Source organism: Pleurodeles waltl, chromosome 6, assembly GCF_031143425.1.
Source record: "Pleurodeles waltl isolate 20211129_DDA chromosome 6, aPleWal1.hap1.20221129, whole genome shotgun sequence".
Taxonomy (NCBI): Eukaryota; Metazoa; Chordata; class Amphibia; order Caudata; family Salamandridae; genus Pleurodeles; species Pleurodeles waltl.
The window spans coordinates 641,533,832-641,553,536 of record NC_090445.1 but is presented as its reverse complement, the minus strand read 5'-3'; the positions used below and the strand labels follow the sequence as shown (position 1 = coordinate 641,553,536).

The 19,705-nt window shown below is 44.1% G+C and overlaps 1 protein-coding gene across 1 annotated transcript in view; it reads left to right on the top strand.

The window, feature by feature from the left end:
• LOC138302011 (parathyroid hormone-related protein-like) overlaps positions 1 to 19,041 on the top strand; it is a 48,802-nt gene extending 29,761 nt beyond the window's left edge. Inside the window, exon 3 of the mRNA XM_069242433.1 lies at positions 18,478 to 19,041. Within this exon, the coding sequence (XP_069098534.1) occupies positions 18,478 to 18,871 (394 nt within the window). The 3' untranslated portion in view covers positions 18,872 to 19,041. The remainder of the gene's footprint in view (positions 1 to 18,477) is intronic.
• Positions 19,042 to 19,705: the final 664 nt, after the last annotated feature.

Here is a 19,705-nt window from a genome sequence, read left to right as displayed (position 1 = left end):
GACCTCGTCGTGTTGCAGCCACACTCGGAACTGCGTCACCGCAGTTCCGTCCTTTATTTATACACTCGTGCTCCGTGCCCCTCCCGGACACGTTGAGCACGTTAACATAATGCAGAGAGCCCGTATGGCTCTCTGCTCCTCTTTACATCTCCCCCATGTTTCACTCCACATGGAGAGGGCTTAATCAAAGGAACCTAAACGAACACTAACCTTTGTAGTACTACACACTTTTAACTGAAAAGATTAAACTAACTCGTTCTCGTTAATAACACATTTTTGACAATACCCCCATTATGTTTCTAGGCACCCAGATCGTTAATGTCACTCACAGAGTCCTTTTTACATGGCCGGGGTTGTGGTACACTGTTCCCAACATTTATTTTCTTCATGCAGGGCATTTACGCTTGAGCAAAATGTTCACCAAACAAAATCTTTTAGATGACTACTCGGCACTGGATTAGGGCGTAAGTTATATCTTCCCCTTCTGGTGTTACCGCTTCCATGTTCCCGAGCCGAACCAGGTTCCACCTGGTCAGTCCCGTTAGGCTCCGGGTCATTCTTCCTCTCTTCACCCAGACTAGGTGACTCCTCAAAGATGTCCTCCATCTCCTCACTTCCACTGGTCAACTCTCGTAGACCAGCCCTTTTGAAGTGTGACACATTTCTCGTGACTCTTTGTCTCCCTCGGGCGGCTGTTATCATGGATCCCTTAATGCCGATCACTTCCCACACCTCAGGCTCAAAAGGCGTTCGGAACTTCCCTCCTCCGCGCCTACATCTCACCACCACTCGATCTCCTTCTTGGAAACCCCTATACCTGGATCGTCGTTGGCTACTCGCCCTTTGGTTGGTAGCTCTTCGCTTGTTTTGAGTAGCTTTTATATCGAATGCTGGAGGTTTCCATTTAGGGTAGGCAGGAATGCAGTCGCGTGGAGACACTTTGAACATTAATGATGAGGGAGCACAACCAGTCGTACTATGTGGAGTTTGACGGTAAGCACTTAGAAATTGATAAAGACACTGTCCACTGTTCTCATGTTTCTCGACTCCAATCCTAAGAGCCCTATTCAGAGTTCGCATGAACCTTTCTACATCTCCATTGGCTTGAGGCCAATAAGGCATTATCTTACGATGACGAACCGCCAGTCCCTTGAGATAGGACTGAAACTCTTGTCCATGAAAAGGGGGACCATTATCCGTTCGGATTTCATCAGGCAGACCAAACAAAGCAAAAGTCTTTTGTAGAACGGGCCTTATATTTTCAAACGACGTCGACGCCACCACATCCACCACTGGGAATTTGGTATAAGAGTCAATTAACACTACCGTCAGTCTTCCATCTGGGAAACTCCCAAAGTCCATGCTTACTTTAGCCCACGGTTTCAGAGTAGCCGGTTCGGTTATTACTGGGCAAGTCGGAGGTTCTATAGACGTGATGACACACGAATGGCATTTTCCTACCATCTCATCCACCTGCGTATCCATTCCTGGAAACCAGACTTTAGCTCATAACCTCGCTTTTGTTTTGGCAGCCCCTTGATGCCCTTGATGAGCCAACTCGATGACCCTTGACCAGAGACACTGTGGAAGCACAATTCGCCGTCCTCTTAGAATTAACCCATCACCATCCATAGACAGCTCCTCCCGCACCCTCCAGATGCTCTGCATAGCCACCTTTTGCACAGGGCATGACACCTGGGTCTTCTCTAGAAAGTTCTTCCATTGCTTGCGACCTAAAGCCTCTTTGACGGCATTCAACAGCACATCGTCCTGTGTGGCACTCACAATATCAGTCACGAGAAGAGCATTTGGACATGCCGACTGCACCACCATGCTCACAAAAACTTCCGTATTTTCTTCTTTTTGTGTCTGGCGGCCATCAACACTATCGGGAGACGGATGTCGAGACAGATAATCCGCCGGATTATTAGCACCCGGCCGATACACTACTGTGAATCGATACGGCTGAAGCAAAACTGTCCACCGCTCTATTCTCGGAGGTGCAAGACGCGGACTACCCATAAACAACGGGACAAGAGGCTTGTGATCGGTTACTACTGTAAACTCGTGTCCATACAAATACAGATGAAAATGGCGGCATGCCCAACGAATTGCTAGCGCCTCCCTCTCAATCTGAGCATATCGGGTTTCCACCGCCGACAACGCCCGGCTGGCGTATGCAACGGGAATCCACTCCTGATGTCGCTGTTCCTGTAAGAGCACAGCTCCCAGCCCAACGGGACTCGCGTCAACTACCACTTCCGTTTTCCTACTCGGGTCAAAATATGCCATTGTTGCTTTATCTAGTAAGGCATTTTTAATCTCTATAAAGGCCTGCTGAGCACTGGAAGTCCATTCCCACCGGTGTTGCCCTTTCGTGAGCTGTCTCAGCGGTTCAGACATGGTGGCAAGTTGGGGTATGAACCTTCCACAATAAGTAGCCATTCCCAGAAAGCTACGAACTTCTGTTGGGTTCAGCGGAACAGGGGCTTGACGGATAGCTTCAGCCTTCCTGGGATCCACTTGCAAACCATCTTTAGAAAACACGTACCCAAAGAACTCTACTGAGTTTTGAAAGAACGCACATTTCTTCCTATGAAGTGTTAGTCCTGCCCCAGCCAATCTTTTCAATGTCGCTCTCAGATGACGATGGTGTTCTTCCCTAGTTTTAGAGTATATCAGAATGTCATCACTCAAGTTAATCACTCCTGGTAGTCCGGACAGCGTTTCTCGAATTGCATTCTGAAACACTTCAGCGGCTGACGACACTCCAAAACTTAATCGTTTGTACCTTCGCAACCCTACATGCGTCGAGAAAGTAGTAATGTTCCGACTTTCCGGCTCTAGCTCTAGCTGATGGTAACCGGCATTCAGATCTAGTTTGGAGAACCATTGGGCTCCGTTCAAATCGGCAATAATATCGTCCATAGTAGGGGTTATATGTCGCTCTCTCTTGATAGCCTTATTAGGCAAGCGCATGTCTACACACAGACGGATCGCCCCCGGCTGTTTGGGTTTCGGCGCTATCACCAACGGTGACACCCATGGTGTCGGCCCGTCCACCTTTTCAATGACTCCTTGTTCCTCCAAGGACAACAGCTCTTTCTCAACACTCGGGCGAAGATGAAACGGCACTCGACGATGTCGCAGAGCCACAGGGACTACATTGGGATCTATGTGCAACTTGATGCACCTTCCTTTCAAACGACCCAGACCTTCAAACAACTGCGGAAACTCCTGGAGAAGGCACTCCACTTGATTATCATATACCTGACGCGCAAAGAACACCAACTCCAAAACTTCGGCCGTGTGACATCCAAGCAACGTGCCACGATCTCCAGCTACCACATAAAATTTCGCCTCAGTCGATTTGTTTCCACTACTCACAGCCACTTCTACCGTGCCTTTAAGGGGGAGCGGATCTTTACCCCCATAATTGTATATTTTAGTTGCTGTCATGGTAAGTGGCGGGGCAGGTACCAGCTTTTTGAAGAGGGTTTCATCCATGACATTGACGGACGCTCCCGTATCAATGAGTACCGACACCAGCGTGCCATTGACATGTACCTCACTCATGGGTGGGGGTCTCCTTTTCCCCGGCTTTCCCCCCGTAAAAGATATTACAAAAATGTCTTCTTCGTCGTCCTCTTCACCAACTGGACCACTCGCCATCGTTAGATCCCTTGCATCCTCCACACTTTTCGATACAGCCCGGACATTCGTGTCCCTTCCTTTTGGTTCTCCGGGCTTGTTCCTCCTGGATCTGCACACCTTCGCAAAATGATTAGCTTTCCCGCAGCGATTACACGACTGACCTTTGGCTGGACACCCCGCATTCTGTCGATGTTCATAGCCACAACTCTCACAAACTCTCTCACCGGGTCTGTTGGGGTTCAACTTGCGAGGTGTGGCCGGACGTGTCTGGATAGCCTCTACTTGTTCCTCCTTGACTTGAACAGCACGAGTCGAAGAAGCAGCAGCCAACGACTGGCCTCTCACCGCCGCCATCGCATCAGCTCGCACTGCCGACAACTCATGTGACCTCGCTAAAATCAGAATATCGTCAAGGGACATGCCCTGTTGCCGAAGGATAAGCTTCCTTAACGCATTGGACCGACATCCTTGAATCATCTGCGCTCGGATTTCTTCTTGCTGGTTCAGTCCTGTGCACGAACTCGCTAGTTTCCTCAATCGAGCGTAAAACATATCCATAGACTCTACTTCAGTCTGTTGCGCCTGTCTCAGTTTGAACCTTTCATAATCCGAGTTAAGTTGAGGATCAAAATATCTATTCAACGCCGTCACTGCTGCAGGAAAATCCGACCTGTCACCTGTATCCGGCAACGAATCAAACAACTCTTGTAACTCGTCTCCCCCCATCAACAGCATCACCGACCTGCGTACTTCACCATCCGTTTCTCGGGTAGCAGAAAAATAGTTTTCTAGGCGATTAATCCACAGACGCCACCTTGGCGCAGCAGTGGCGGGGTCAATCAGTTGGCTAAACGGTGGTAAAGAAGTAATTGAGGAGTGAACGCTATTGTGTAGTGGAGCTGGCAGACGGGGATTCCCTGGTGGTGGAGGGGGATTGGCATTATTTGCATTGTCTGGCGGTGGCGCACTCATTTTTACACCCCTTCAATGTAGGGTTTTACACGAGTCACTAATGTTCCTTACTTATTTTTCTGTTGTACAAGTCCTTTGTTTATTTGTTGCCTTTTTTTTTCAAAACACACAAAAAAACCTTCTCTCTCTTTTTTTTTTTTTTTTTTTTTTTTTTATATTCTTTTTTTTTTTTTTGCAGCCACACTCGGAACTGCGTCACCACAGTTCCGTCCTTTATTTATACACTCGTGCTCCGTGCCCCTCCCGGACACGTTGAGCACGTTAACATAATGCAGAGAGCCCGTATGGCTCTCTGCTCCTCTTTACAAGTACAAGGATCAAGCCTCTGGCACTATTTATTTCTTCTCTCTCTATCACTATAAGGAAGAGGCGTTGCCCTGTTATCCAGCAACGCCCCTGCTTCTGGCGCATTATGCCCGTGAAGCCTCTTTCAGACTTCATGTAGCATATCTGCGCATAGGCAGCAGGGGTTCCTCTTTTGTATCATCCATGCCCGGAAGGGGTCAATATTTGAGCTCTGCCCACTTTAGAATGCAACTTTCGTCCTATAAAATGTACTACAAAAGATTTAAGCGATTCATCCTCTGCCCGGTTAAGCATGTCAGTACTAAATACATTTTAGGGAGAGGTTTAGGTCATTTCACATGCTGCTTCTACCAATAATAATTTCAGTAAACATTGTGTAACGATATTCCTATAAAAGTCCAGTCTTTACTGAAAAACTAATGACCAATTGGTGATCCCATGACAGATGCAGAACGAAAAGCATGCTGCTGTAGACTGTCACTGAAAGCGTATTATTTAGGCTGGACTTCGTGCCAGTGAAACTCGAGACTGCATTTAGTTACGTTTCGCAAGGGAAAGAAGGCCTAATAAACGCATCTGTAAGGCCGCATGCTAGCATCACTCATGGTTCCCTTCACAAACACCGACCTTTGGTTGCGCCGTGATTCCTATGCTTTGAGCTGGTTCTTCCATCCTGCTCCTCGGGGAAAGCTCACATTTATTTGTTGTGAATGTGAGTTTGGCTCACGTTTTAACTTGTTTTAAAATATGTTTAAATAACTTGTGCTATGATCGGTGAGGTGTTTGGTGCCATATACTTGTGTTTGTTTGGGTACTTGCTAAATAAACTACTTCTGAAAAATATCAAGACCAGGAAAGAAAACACCAGCGAGATATATTGTTTTCCACAACACTGCATTTTGTGAGCTGCCTGAAATTTTATACTGTTGCATGGCCTACAAAATCAAAAGGAATGTGGTAACCAGGCTTTTAAATGCGCAGAACAGGCTAGACCAGCTTCTGTGTAGATAGAACAAGGCCAGCTGAGTATGCGCCCTGCCTTCATAGTCTCATTTCACCATGAAAAAGATTAACTCCTTGACCCCTCCCTTAAAGTTATAACCATGTCAATGGCACGAGCAGAAGTTGTCAGCAAGAATGTGGGAGTCATAAATCGGACCCAGCTCAGCAGCCTCAAGCCTCCATAGTCTAGGGTGCACGTTTTAGGAGAAAAGTTGTTGACTGCGGAACAATTGTTTCAACAATGTTTAACTTTTCAAGGGTAAAGAACACAACATTTCTTTTCATGTGAATATTTAGATACCGAGCTGTTTTTGTAAGCGGAAGTATAGCACCTCCTGTACTAGAACTAATTAGGTGCAGGGCTAATTGTGCTCCGCGAGAGTGAAGGGGCAAGTGAACAGTGGCTAATTAGGGTGGAGCCTGCCATAGCATGCGCTTGCGCATGTGTAATGCTTGCGAGATACTGTTGTAGTTAGAATAGGGCTTGGAGCCCGCCTGTTGCTCACCATTTGTTGACCTTCATATCACTCTTCTTTACAGCCTCCTAATTTGTCCACTTTAGGCTGTCATCATTTCCAGTCCTGTCCATGGAGCAGGGATCAAGCACAGATTGATTTAACTCAAGTACTATTTCTTGCCCCCTCCTGCTGCGGCACCACTACCATCATTTACAGGCTCCTTTTACTTTCAAATTTCACCCTGTCGAACCACACCCTGGTGTCGCTCATAGGGCCAGATGTACCAAAGGATTTTACCTATTCTGTGTCTATGGGAAAAAGCTTTCGTATATATGGCCCATAGTCCGGTATTTAAAGCAACCACTTTCCTCAATATTTGCTTATACCCGTTTTCTATGGCAGGCGTGAATTTCCCACTATTCGGGTGGTGACTGAAAAGTACAAGGGACAGTTTAGTGCGTGGGTTCGGATTAATACGCATAATGTCTAAATTTACATTGGTTGATCCTATACCTTTACCTCTGCTGGATCCTTGAGTTTTCAGTCCCATTGCGTCAGTTTCAAGCCTTCTCTTCAGGCTTCGGTCACAAGCCACTCATCCCTGGTTTCTGTGTGTGAGCAAAGAATATTCTTATCCCCTTGTGTCTTGTTTCTTTTGTGTTCACAACCTGTAATTCTGAATTTATGAAATGATAAACAGTACCAGAATACAAAGACTAAGGCCTGGAATGATTGAGGTGCCCGCGCATGGATTTAAGTTAATCTGTGAGAACCGCTTGCTCATTGCAATGTACTTTGCATTTTTGTGGTTCCTTCTGCTAACCTTGTATATGATGCCTCCTTTCCAGGCGCTTGCTTTCATTCTTTTTACTATACTATCTCGTTTAAACATTACATCATGTGTTTTAACTATGTTTTATTTGTACCCTTCACTAAGGGGCTTCGCGCTGCTCATCAAACCCTACCAAGAAGGTGCACACTTTCTGTGCCGCTTACAAGGCAGCTGAAATAAATCGGTGTCTGACCAAGGTGGTGGGCTTGCTATGCTGTTCTTCTCTCTCCAAACAGCAGTTTCCACATCACTTCCCTGGATAGAAAGTTTTGGCATAAGAAAGGAGTGTGGTATTGTGCAGCTGGGTTGGTGGTTGTGCAGCTGCAGTGCAGCGGTCCGGCCTTGTTTTGTGTGAAAGTTATTCAAGATCAGGCAATTTCTTAAAGAACTCAGCAGTCCTGGTTTGATCTCAACCCCTTCATTTCTCTCTCTTATTCAGAGAAATAACACCCTATCCCGCTCAGACTTTTCTACTGGGCTTCAAATCCTTGCCACCTCAAACAATATCAATGGCATGATGAGTTTAAATGCAAAAGGCGAAAGCCTGTTTCTGTGGATTAGCGGCTAATTCTCTTTGAGTGTGTTTTTTTTTCTTTGGAGGGTGATTGTGACATCAGCAGTAGTCCAGTGCTGTCTAGGAGGGCCTTTCCGTATCTATTATTTCAGGATATTTTCCTAAGGCAATTTTACATACTATTATTCCAGTACTTGCTACTGTCTTGACCCTTACTGAATTATTTGTCACAGGATCGATGTGTCAATAAATGTAAGATTTGGTTTTCCCTTATACCTTTATTTGGGGGGTTTCTTCAACAGGGCAATTGCCACTGAACAGACAGCTCCTCTTTCCTACATATGACGTACACCAGCAGTCCGCACTAGACGCAAATTTGGCACCATGGAACACTTAAAACATCTTCAAACTTTTGCCACCTTAGCGCCATAACCATATGTCAATGTCAAACGTCCGGAAGAAGTTAACTTAAAATTACCACAGCCACATCATGCACACAGCACCACAAGGAAACCATAAAATGGCCAAAGATGCCTCAGAACCAAAGCTGAGCAATGGGCATCCGTCCACCGTGGCAGAATACAGCAAACATCAACATCCCTTTGTATACATTCTCTGAACATAACACTCCGCACAGATCCATAATGCGATGTAGGTGGCCTTTAGCCAACACAATCCATTGCTAAACAGTACACTAGTCTGTCGTAGCTGTGCAAGTCACCATCTGTCAACCACTGAACAGTATAAAACACAGTGAAATCTAGTGTGCATTACAACCATAAAGCGTGCCCAGAAGATGAAAGCACTAGGAATGCATACATACTGTAGAAGAGCATTATGCAACTGCACATAGCCTAACATTAATCTAAATCTGCTCATTTACGTGGACTATGGTTGTCCCGAGACCGCCCCCATCCAAATGAGAATTTGCATACTCGGTTCTACTTCAAAATCTCGTTGATGATCTCTGTAGGATGGCTCTATCATATGTACACTGTCATGAGAGATGCATGTTTTCTACCACCTACAGCTATGTAAATGGAATCCATGTTTGTGTGTTCTAATACTATTATAGAAATGTCTGCACTATTATCTACTTGTGCTGCACATTCAATCTTCCAGATGACCAGAGAGCAGAGCATAAGCCCTGTATTAGGACATGGAGGCGGAGAATGAAGGTACTGTCTTGGTCCTAATACCTTGACACATCATACATGTGTTCATTCTCTGTGAACACGCAGCTGGACATATTTATCTGTGCAGTGGAAAATGTTGTTTTTAGAGTTCAAGGAGAACTTAAGCCATTGCATGTGGCCATGGCAACGTGCACCCCCGGCTTCTTGGGCCCTTGACAGTGACTGAAAAAAACAAAGCTGGTACAGTAATATTAAACTAATGAGAGCAAGACATTGCAGTGCATAGGTGGCTGGCCTTAAGTGTAATCGAATTAATCAGATAAACTCTTGCACAATACTCCAAGCCTCATTTGTGTGTTAAAACAGTGTGAGCAGTTTGTCCTGCAACTTCCCTTCCTCATAGGTACAAAATACCTTTTCATTGGGGCTCATTTATGGACCTGCTTTGTGTATGAAGAAGCTTATATGACAGTTGCACATTCTGTACCTCTTCTCTACGTTTAACTGAGTTCATGTGAATATAAATATGAGGAAGTGTCTGCTATGATGTCGTTTTTAGGTCGAGCGTGCAAACGCTTTGACCTGTTGTAAGTATTGTGGGATTTTAACCACGTCCAACTCACGGCCATCACTTTCACTTGTTCGTGGCCTTGCATTTAAAAAATCCTTTGATATCATTGTTAAATGCTTTAAGTTTGTCCCGCCTTGGGGAGGTTTTGTTACCGCCTCGCAGACTCACCCTGTTACATGAATAATTGCACGATTGCTGTTATGTTTGACTGTGAGCGAACTTCTTTTTCCTTTTCTGTCTCTCCTTCACGCTCATGCTCCTGGCAGCCATGGCGCATTGAGTCCACTTGCTTATGTCAACTAATGTTTTACTTTTCATTTTCTGGTTGAGAAAGCTATGCAAGCGTTATTTCCAAAATATGCCTCACCAGTGCAGTACTCGGCAGAAAGCACACTTGCCATGTCTTCTACTGATTCTTACAACAAAAAAAGCTCATATTGCTATTTTTGGGTGTGTTGCTTACTGGTAACATTCCCTCCTTTCTTATGTGTTTTTCATCTGCCTAGACACTGCTGTGTTCAATTTATGTGGCAAGAAAAGTAAAGTTAGGAATTTACAACGTCAATAGCTCTAACTCGAGCAAATGCCAGACCCATTGCATTGCAAATATTTGTTTTTGTGATGTCATTAGCTATGACATCCACATATGGGATAGTCTAGAGGAAGCTGGCACGGATTTAAAAAATCTGCTGAAAGACAGCATGGATCCAAAAGCATGGTTTTAATATTTGTTTATGTATTTACTAATTTGTCTGCACGTTTGTTTTGGACTTTTGTAAAGCAATAGTGCCTCTTTAAAATTACTTAACAGAAATCAGTCATGTACTAAAGAGCATTTTGTGTTCAAGTGCATGACTTGCTTAGCTTTTCCTCTCAGGGAACTCAGCAGAAATGACACTTGCAAAGTTCAGATTTTCAATTCTAGTGAAACTTCACTCACTTTAATTATTTTTTAGGGGGAATACCAGAACTTTGCTAGCAAAAGGTTTGCCACATTTCACACCCCTCCTATACACTGCCTCCCCTCTCTCCCGCCTCCCCGGCTTTCACATCTTAATTAACCTTCACTCTGGAAAAGTTTCCTAGCTCGCCTCTCTTGAGCACCCTTCCTTCAGGGGATCAAGAGATGATTACCAAGTGAACAAGCACAGACACTGATGCGGCACAGCACACCCCTCTCTTGTTCCTCGCCATGGCAGCAGTGCCACATAATTTAAATGTTATTCACCTGTACTTATCCCTGTGTGCTTCCTCCAAAGGAACATGGTGTGAAACAGCTCTTCAGTGTGCTGCGAGGATAGAGACAGGCTTTCAAAGCCAGCGCAGCAGGTGTGAACATGTGCTGTTCTGCACTTATGCCCATTCTCTCTCTAAGCAAGAGGGAGTGTGAGGCAGAGACTGTGCCTTTTAAATAGCCGCTGAAGGTGCTCTTCTTGTTTGATTCACTGGATTCTGGCTGTATTTCCAATAACTCAGAAACACTAGTGAAGATCTTAAATTGCCTCATCTCATTGGCTTTGTATCTTCTCGACAGTAAACCATTTGTTTCAGAGTCAGTCATTTCCCCTGTTAAATATGAGTTTTAGTAATATTTTCCTGTGTGAAGTGATTTATGCTCAACATTGGGTGGCACTCTTTTGCGAACTCTGGTGGACTGTGCAGTGCACGCTGTGAATCAGACTAAATACAGCAGGATCATCAGTAACACAGTACTGGCAGGAGGAACAATAAAAACATATCTCTCAAAATTGCAAACCTTCAACAGCAATCAGATAATCAGATCCATGTGCAAAGCTCCTGCTGTATCGGAGATGCTTAAGGAACTGTGAAATCACGAGGAAGTTGCAAGCAGACGCTCCCAGCGCAATGATATGATGATTTCCTGCGAAGCCCAAGCACTGTGTGCTCTTTTGTATATTAATGTTACTTCCCACTGAGTTAGTCTCCGCTGTGTGGGGGAGTACTCACTTTATCCTGACAGCAGAGGGCTGTTTGTGCACTAATTTAGCATAGTTATCTCAAAGTATGTTATGAAGTTCTATGGTTATACTAAATAAGCAGCTACCTACGTCTTTATCATATGAAATCTCTTTATTGATGACATGACTACACTTTCACAATTGCTTTATTAACCTTGGTGCTTTCTCAAATTTGCTTGAAAATGCACCATTTGCATACTCTTTTTTCAAAATGTTGTCGGAAAAACCGCCCAAACCCCTCTTATGACAGGCGGGCTACCTTGCTACGCTCACTCCACACCAGGCTCTAATCCCAAACCTTTACACCCACCACTTTCAAATGTCACCAGCCCCACTGCCTATCTGTGTCAGTTACACACTCATTCCTTCTTTCTTCGGAAGTACACATTCCTGAGCCTTTTCTCGTTGGCTTGTGGTTTAAATAATTTACAATTCAGTAGTCTATCAGTAGAAAATCTCTAATCTGTCTCCATACTTCTGGAGATCGGGCTTCTAGAACAGGACACAGTTCTCCGGATTAGGCCTTACTATAGATAGGTGCAATGGAAATACAACATTATTATTTTTCATTTTCACTGTCGTGCAAGAATATACTTGCAGAGGTGCATTACCTTTTCTTTCTCATTCCATATTTACATGCCTTTGCCTTCTGGTTTTTATAACAAAACTGTAACATTTCTCTCCTGGCTCTAAATTTCAAAACTACATTACTTATATTTTTGTAGTACTTGTCGACATTCAGTGATAGGAGCCTTGTATACAACAGAATGGTCTGGTTTCTTGTGTTTGCGATGACTTCTCCAGACAACGCAGCTCCCATTTACCAGGTGTTGATTGCAACTGTTAACGTAATCCCCCCAGTTTCCACCACTATTAGATATGTTTAATCACAAAGTTGCAAGGCCTTAAGTGTCGGTGGTGTGAAGCATCTGTTTTTTTAATGTGGTCGAGTATTGCACCAGGGTCCTACTGCTTGGAGAATTTCCGTCCTGTTTGATTGATAATGCTCATAATTACTCCTTCGTTAGTACATGTCGGAGTCTGACAAACTAGTGTGCTTTGTGCGTGGCTTTACTCTTCTTACAATATAAAGCTAGTGATCGCCAGGCTGCCCCTAAAGTGAGAAACTCATGCCCATTGGGGAGCGGTATTTCTCCAATAGTATTAGCTCTCAGCCCCAGTATAGTCACAGATGCCCTGACTGACTAGGGTATCCTACTGCTCGTTCGATGTACCTAAGTATTTCTTTCCAGAAAGTTTGTACTTGAGCATTCGTTCACCAGATGTGCAGGAAGGTGCCAAACCTCCCTGCACCTCCAGCGGATATCACAGGTTGTGGCAAACATATAATGCAGTCATTTCAGGGTCATGTGACATTTGTACATTATTTTATTAACTGTTTTCTCTATGAAATATCATTTTATGTCTTGGGCATGTACAACCAAAAAGTCACTTGTCATCAAATAACTCTCTTTTCACATCCCTGTCCCACCCCTCCTGATGCGCCAACGTTTGATTTATTTGACTCATTGGCTTTGTAAGTATTTGAGACAAAATTTTTAGTACCTGCATTTCCCTCTTTTTTCTAATTGCTTGAGCTCTCAGGTAGCTGCAGCTACATGTGTTAGATAAAGAGCCCGGTGCCTAATGCAGTAGGATTGGTGCTGCTCTTTTTTCGAGATCCGGTGTCATAACTTGCAGTTTTGGAGGGACCTAATCTTACCCTGAATCTGCATGAGTTCTGTACTCTCATTCCTCCCATCTTTAAAATGCAGTGTCTCATTGCTATGGTAGGGTACAGGTTTCAGAAATTGGCCCCTGTTTAACGGCTACTTGTTGCCACACATCAAGGGTGGATTTGACGGGGTAGGCCACATTACTGTACCTGGGGTGAAGTGATCATCTAACCAGAAGGCCCTGCTATGACCTTATACATGACTATCCATTTCTTTTTGCATTTTTCGGCGGCCCCCCCACTATATTACTTGTAAATTGGATACCCTTTAATATTTTACAGGGTCAGGACAAGTCAAGCTCACCCATCCCTGTTGTGATACCAGTATTTTCTTTGGATGTTGAGCTTTGCTTCTGGCTCACACAAATACTAGAAAACAGCTTTGAAAAGCACAGATGTGTGCCATTAGGATAGTTACTGGCAGGGATTGGAATAGGTACAGCACCCATGGCGGGCTATTAATTTTAAGCACATTTATGTGCCCCAGTCAAAATATATGCAGAGGACTTCAGCTATGAGGATCATCTTGGATTTGTTTATTAAGTTTTGGCCAGTGAGTTCTTCTCTACCTCTCCCCCTTCTGGTTCTATGGAAGCCCAGGTGTTGGATAGAGGGGGTTTCCCAACTAAGAGATGCCACCAGCTGCAGCTTTGCTACTTCACTCTGCAGCAGTATGATTTTTGCATATTGACCTTGAAACCTAAAACCTTTTCGAACCCCATAAGTTGCTAGGAGCTAGCATGATGATTTGTATGGGTAAGTAACGAGTCATTTGTGACCAGGTAGAGCTTATGCTTTTCTTCTGTGAATGGCATTCTTTTGATAGCGGCCTGGCCTCTGAATATTATGGCCAATTGTTCTGCCTGGTCCCTCTGTGGATGTGGAATTTCCAGGACTTCTCTCCATTGACTTTGATGGTAAATGTAAAAAATGTAAATGTAAATCAGCACTTGTATAGCGCACTACTCACCCGTTAGGGTCTCAAGGCGCTGTACTCATACCGCTATGGAACCCCTCCTGGCTTTTCCCTGTGAGGCACCCACTCCTGAGCACCCCCAGGGTGAAGCCAGGCATCCAAGCACTGTTGGGGCTGTTGTGGAGATTAAGCAAGCTATTGCCCAGAGTTGCAGAGTGGGACCCATGAATTAGATTAGGCACCGAGGCGAGAATTATCTGGTCAAGGGGAATTGAGCCCAAGACCTGCCGAAGCAGGACTTGAACCCTGGTCTTGAGCCAGATCTCTGCTTCAGGGTCTGCCGCTTTAACCATTGAGCCACACTTCTCCACTGTCATGGTCATTATTGGAGCTGTATAACTAGATAGGGTCCAGTGCTTCATTTTGTTTCTAAGCCCAGTTTTTATCCAGGCCAGCATATGGGAACCCTAGCATACCCAGTCAAAGACTCATTCCTCATCTAGCCATGCCAGGATCACAGGGAGGTTTCTTCTTAGGGCAGTCTCAACCAGGTGGAACATCCACTTGATATTATCTTTTCCTTGTTTAGTTTAGCAAAAAACCCACCTAATCAAGGTCCTCATACTCTGCAGTATAGCTTTAAATCTCTGATGGCTTTCACGAGTAACTGGATATCTCTGTTTAGTAACACATTGGTTTCCTAATTTAGGGACGATGGGTATATCTGATTCTGGCATGATGGGGTTTGCCTCTTTGTCTATGCAAAGGAGTTATATATTTAAGTCAGATATTTGTCAACTTATGAGAAAAATATGTTATAGAAAGTTAGAGGAATTCCATCCAGGCCAGCAGCCTTCTTTGTGTACATGTTTTTCAAAGCACTTTCTATTTCCAAGGTATCAGAGGGTGTCACCAGATGATTCTCTAAATTCCTCTGGGGTAGTTGCATTTTTGCAGTCTTGAATATACGCCTCAATGTCTTTTGGGTCTACTTGGCTACTATCTTATTAGGCAAAATAGTGATTCTAGAACATCCCTTACTTCACTCCTAGATTTTCCAGGTTCCCTCTGGGCTCCTCCCTTATTATGTATGATTTGGCTTGTTGGAGTCTGAGTTCCCTAGCCAGCAGTGCACCTAACTTATTGCCCCATCACAAAATGTGTGGCCCGTGTGCAATATAGTATTTTTTGCCTTATTTGCCCTGTTGAGCCACAATTAACTGCTGACAATGGTCGATTGTCTTTTAGTTTTTTTCTGTGTGTTTCATTTTATGTTGTGCTTCCAGCTCTTTCACTTCAGTTGTGTTTTTTCCTCGAAAAGTTTTAATTTGTTATTCTTCCAGCCATCATTCCCATTGCCACCCCCTCATTACTGACTTGAATGTATCTTATTCTGTGACATAGCATCTCAATGTGTGTGTGTTCTGATATGGAGATATGAAAGATTATCACTTATGTAATTAAATCTAGAATTGGCAGGTATGAAAACCAGCAATTAATTTGGGAGTATGTGGCATTTACATGCACGAAAAAGGAGAATGCCCCATCCCCCACCCCCACCACCAACTGGGTGGTAATGTCTTCACACAGGCAATCCAAGATGTCTTTTTTAAAGGGATTTAGATATTGCTACTCACCAGGGGTCCCCTTTTGTGTTCTGTCTATGTTTGGGGCCCACACCAGATCACAATGACTGCCAAACAATACCCTTCTGTGTTGTTGAGAAGGTCCCCTATTAGGTCTAGCAACAATGAATCCTGATCGGGCTGAGTGTGTACAGGGTGATAAGACCAATTAGAACATTGGAATGGTGGGGGCTCCATTGCAGACAATGGAGTGCTCCAGGCTTTTACTCGCTGATAAAAGCCCGGAGTGTCAACATTCTAATGTTCTCTTTGTTCACAGCACAAGCTGTGAACAAAGCCTCACCGAGCCTGAGGGGATTTTAATCCCCTTGGGCTCTGTGAGGAATATGTTTTATTTGATCGAACATTCTGCAGTCTAGTGGCAGAATGTTCTAATAGCCTTAGAACCTGCTGTAGTGGGCTCTACCGGCCATTAAAGGCCCCTTCCCTTGTTAAAGGCCCTCGCCGAATGTGGGAGCAGGCCTTTCATGGCTGGTAGAGCCCGCTACGGTGGTTTCTTAGGCTATAATGGTTGATTGTGCCATATGATTTGTAGTTTAATCACCACTCCTTATCTCTTTTAACCTTAAATGTATATGTGCTCTTTCGTGAGGTTTACTATATCAACGACCATCCGTTCACATGAAGCTCATTTACAATGTAGATATAATTAAACAGAAAGTCCTGCATAGAATCAATCAGTACTAAAAAATGGCCATTAAGACAGTATGCATGCTGTCAGACATAAATCCATATTAGAACATTAGAATGTTGGGAGCTCCATTGGAGACAATGGAGTGCTCTGGGCTTTTACTGGCTGGTAAAAGCCCAGAGCGTCAACATTCCAACGTTCTTTGTTCACAGCATAAGCTGTGAACAAAGCCTCTCATGGAGCCTGATGGGATTTTAATCCCCTAGGGCTTTGTGAGGAATTTGTTTTGTTTGATAGAACATTCTGCCCTATAGTGGCAGAATGTTCTAATAGCCTTAGAACCCACCGTAGCGGGCTCTACCAGCCAATAAAGGCCCTTTCCCTTTAAAGGCCCTCGCCTTGGGCTCAGGGCTTTAATGTGAGAGCGGGCTTTTAATGGCCGGTAGAGCCCGCCACGGCGGGTTCTAAGGCTATATTAGAGTATTAGAATGTTGGGAGCTCCATTGGAGACAATGGAGTGCTCTGGGCTTTTACTGGCTGGTAAAAGCCTGAGCTTCAACATTCCAATGTTCTTTGTTCACAGCAAGAGCTGTGAACAAAGGCCTCGTAGAGCCCAAGGGGATTTTAATCCCCTCGGGCTCCATGAAGACTTTGTTTTCTTTATTAGAACATTCTGCCCTTTAGTGGCAGAATGTTCTAAAAGCCTTATAGTCCTTCGTAGGTGGGTTATACTGGCAATTAAAGTCCTGCTCCCTTGTTAAAGTCTCTCGCCTTTGGTGGAGCTTTAATGGCAGGTATAGCATGCTACGGCAGGCTCTAAGGCTATAATAAACAAAGCAACCAGTATATATAGTCAGTAAAAACTGTAAAAAAATGTACCCAAAAAAAAGTGTTGAATATTGTGAAACATATTGGTGTATTGGTACGGAAAATTCAGACAGCCATGAGTGTTTGAATACAAATAGTCACACAGGGTAATTTTCCAGTGCAGAATGATCAACGCAAATATTGAGGATACCATGGTCTCATCAGGACATATAATAACCTGGGGCGGGCTAATACAGAAGTAAATTAATATAAAAATCCAATACAATAAAAGTCAAAAGGAGAATGGAGTAAATTACTGGAGTATGTACCGGTTGCCATAAGAATTGGGCTAGGGGTCATGTTGACTCAGCCTAGAATTGAAAGTCGCTTAAAGGGGTCTCAGGAGGTGACCTTCTAGGGAGGGGGGCGGCATAATGAGAAGGGAGGCACTCTCATTGTTAATGTGGTACTGACAAACGTATATGAATATATGCTGCTTACCCAAGAGTAATAAGGAACACCCAAACCACCGTTGTGTGTGATAGTGGTGAAGATAAAAAGGATACTCACAGAGTAACTGTGGCAATTGGGAGGCCAAAATGTTTAAAAAATAACAAAAGGTAGAGGTCAGGCGAAAGAGGGACAATGCCAAGGTACTAAAAAACATTTTTGCAAGAGAGCGTTAGAAAACGCTGTGACTTACCCGTGAATATAATTGAATAGTGGCTGCAAGCCTCCAAAGGGGCCTGTAAGCTGACAATGCAGCATATATAATGATGGACTCATCCGATGGGAGAGACACTGAGACAGAGCAAGAGGATTTCGCTTGCTCATCTCCCTAATAAGGGAAGTTAATTGAGGATTTATGCCTGACAGATTGCGTACTGTCTTAATGGACATTTTCTATAGTGATTGAGTCTACGCAAGACTTTCTGCATTACTATATCTACACTGTACATTTTTCATGTGAACAGATGTTCGCTAGTATCGTTTTATTACCCGGGTTCACGTGGACATTTGGACTGCTCTTGTTTCTCAGAAGCTTTAGTGAGGTTTGTCACCCCTGCCATCTTTGCATTGGTTGATGCGCAGAATTGTTGGGGGTGGAGTTTATGACGTGACGTTATGGGTAGAACAGCTTTAAAGTGATGGTGCAGTAGAGCATATAAAAGGTGGTGGGAACCATTCTCCCAAAACAGATTAAAAAACACGGCTGCTGTTATGTGCAGTATAAGAACAAAATGTGCCAATGTTGAAATAAACCAGCAAAGCAGATGAGGTATTAAAAATGTTCTGCATTTTCTCTATTTTTTTTCAGCAGAAGAGCGGTGACAGAACATCAGTTCATGCATGACAAAGGGAAAGCCATTCAGGGACTGAAGCGGCTCATATGGCTGCACAGTGCCATGGGTGGCGTGCATACAGCTAGTGGACGAGACCTCTCGGGTGCCAGCAGGTGGGACGTCAATATGGTCAAGGACATCCCATCACTTGACTCGAATGGCGGTGCCAATCCCGAGCAGACCGAATATTTGATGACACATCCGATGGCCAGACAGGCCCAGGAAGAACTTCGTCAGAGGCTGGAGAGTAACAAATCACCGCTGCAGTATGAGTACCCACAGTCTCGGTGGAGCCTGCAGGAGTTCTCCGACAAGCTTCAGGGCAAAGAGAACAACAGGAAAAATCCCATCATAAGCCAGGCACTCTAGGGGCCTCCTCCAGACTGTACATACATGGGTGTTTATTTGGCGGCTTGATGTTCTCGTGACGAAACTCAGGATCATGTTATGATTTTGCTGACAACACACATCTGTTTTAATAAGACGGTGAAGTAATCATGGACAGTGAGCCACTCTGCAACAGCATTAGTGACATCAACAAATAAAGATGCATACCTTTAATTCTGACACGTAGGTGCCTGCATCCTAGGAAATATGTCATTAGCTTACGCCTCATAATCACATTTTATTGAGTTACTGTAATATCAAATGCGGAGGGAAAATAGAGGTGAACGTAGACTTTGATAGAACATATAATTGAAGTGAGGTTAATCAGTTTTGATACTAAAGAGTTCACTACATGGCGTAATGCTAGCACTTACTCGGGGGGCTGAGGCGAGAGTGGGGCCTAACCCTTCAGGGGGCACCAATTCAACGCAAGACCAATTAATATCAGTGCGAAATGGGGGACACAGGGGCCCCTCTTCACATTCTGCAGAGGATCACATAATTTTACGTTACTTGTTCAACCACGGTTAAGTTGTTTACCTAAAGTGTGCACTTTTGTAGTCTCTTGGTGGACTTCTAAAAAGGTCCGACTGTTTATGTCATTATTTTCTTTTGGTAAATGGTATCAAAACACTGCTTTTTAAGGAATTGACTTCAATGGTAACTGTATTAAGTACTAGATTTGACTTAAATATCTCTTAAGCAGAGCACTGTTACACAGACATAAAAGGGAAATACTGAGGAAACAAAAAGTAACTTCTGACCTGTCACTCAGTTTAGAAAGGAAGGCAAACTAGGACTTGACTAAATTCCTAG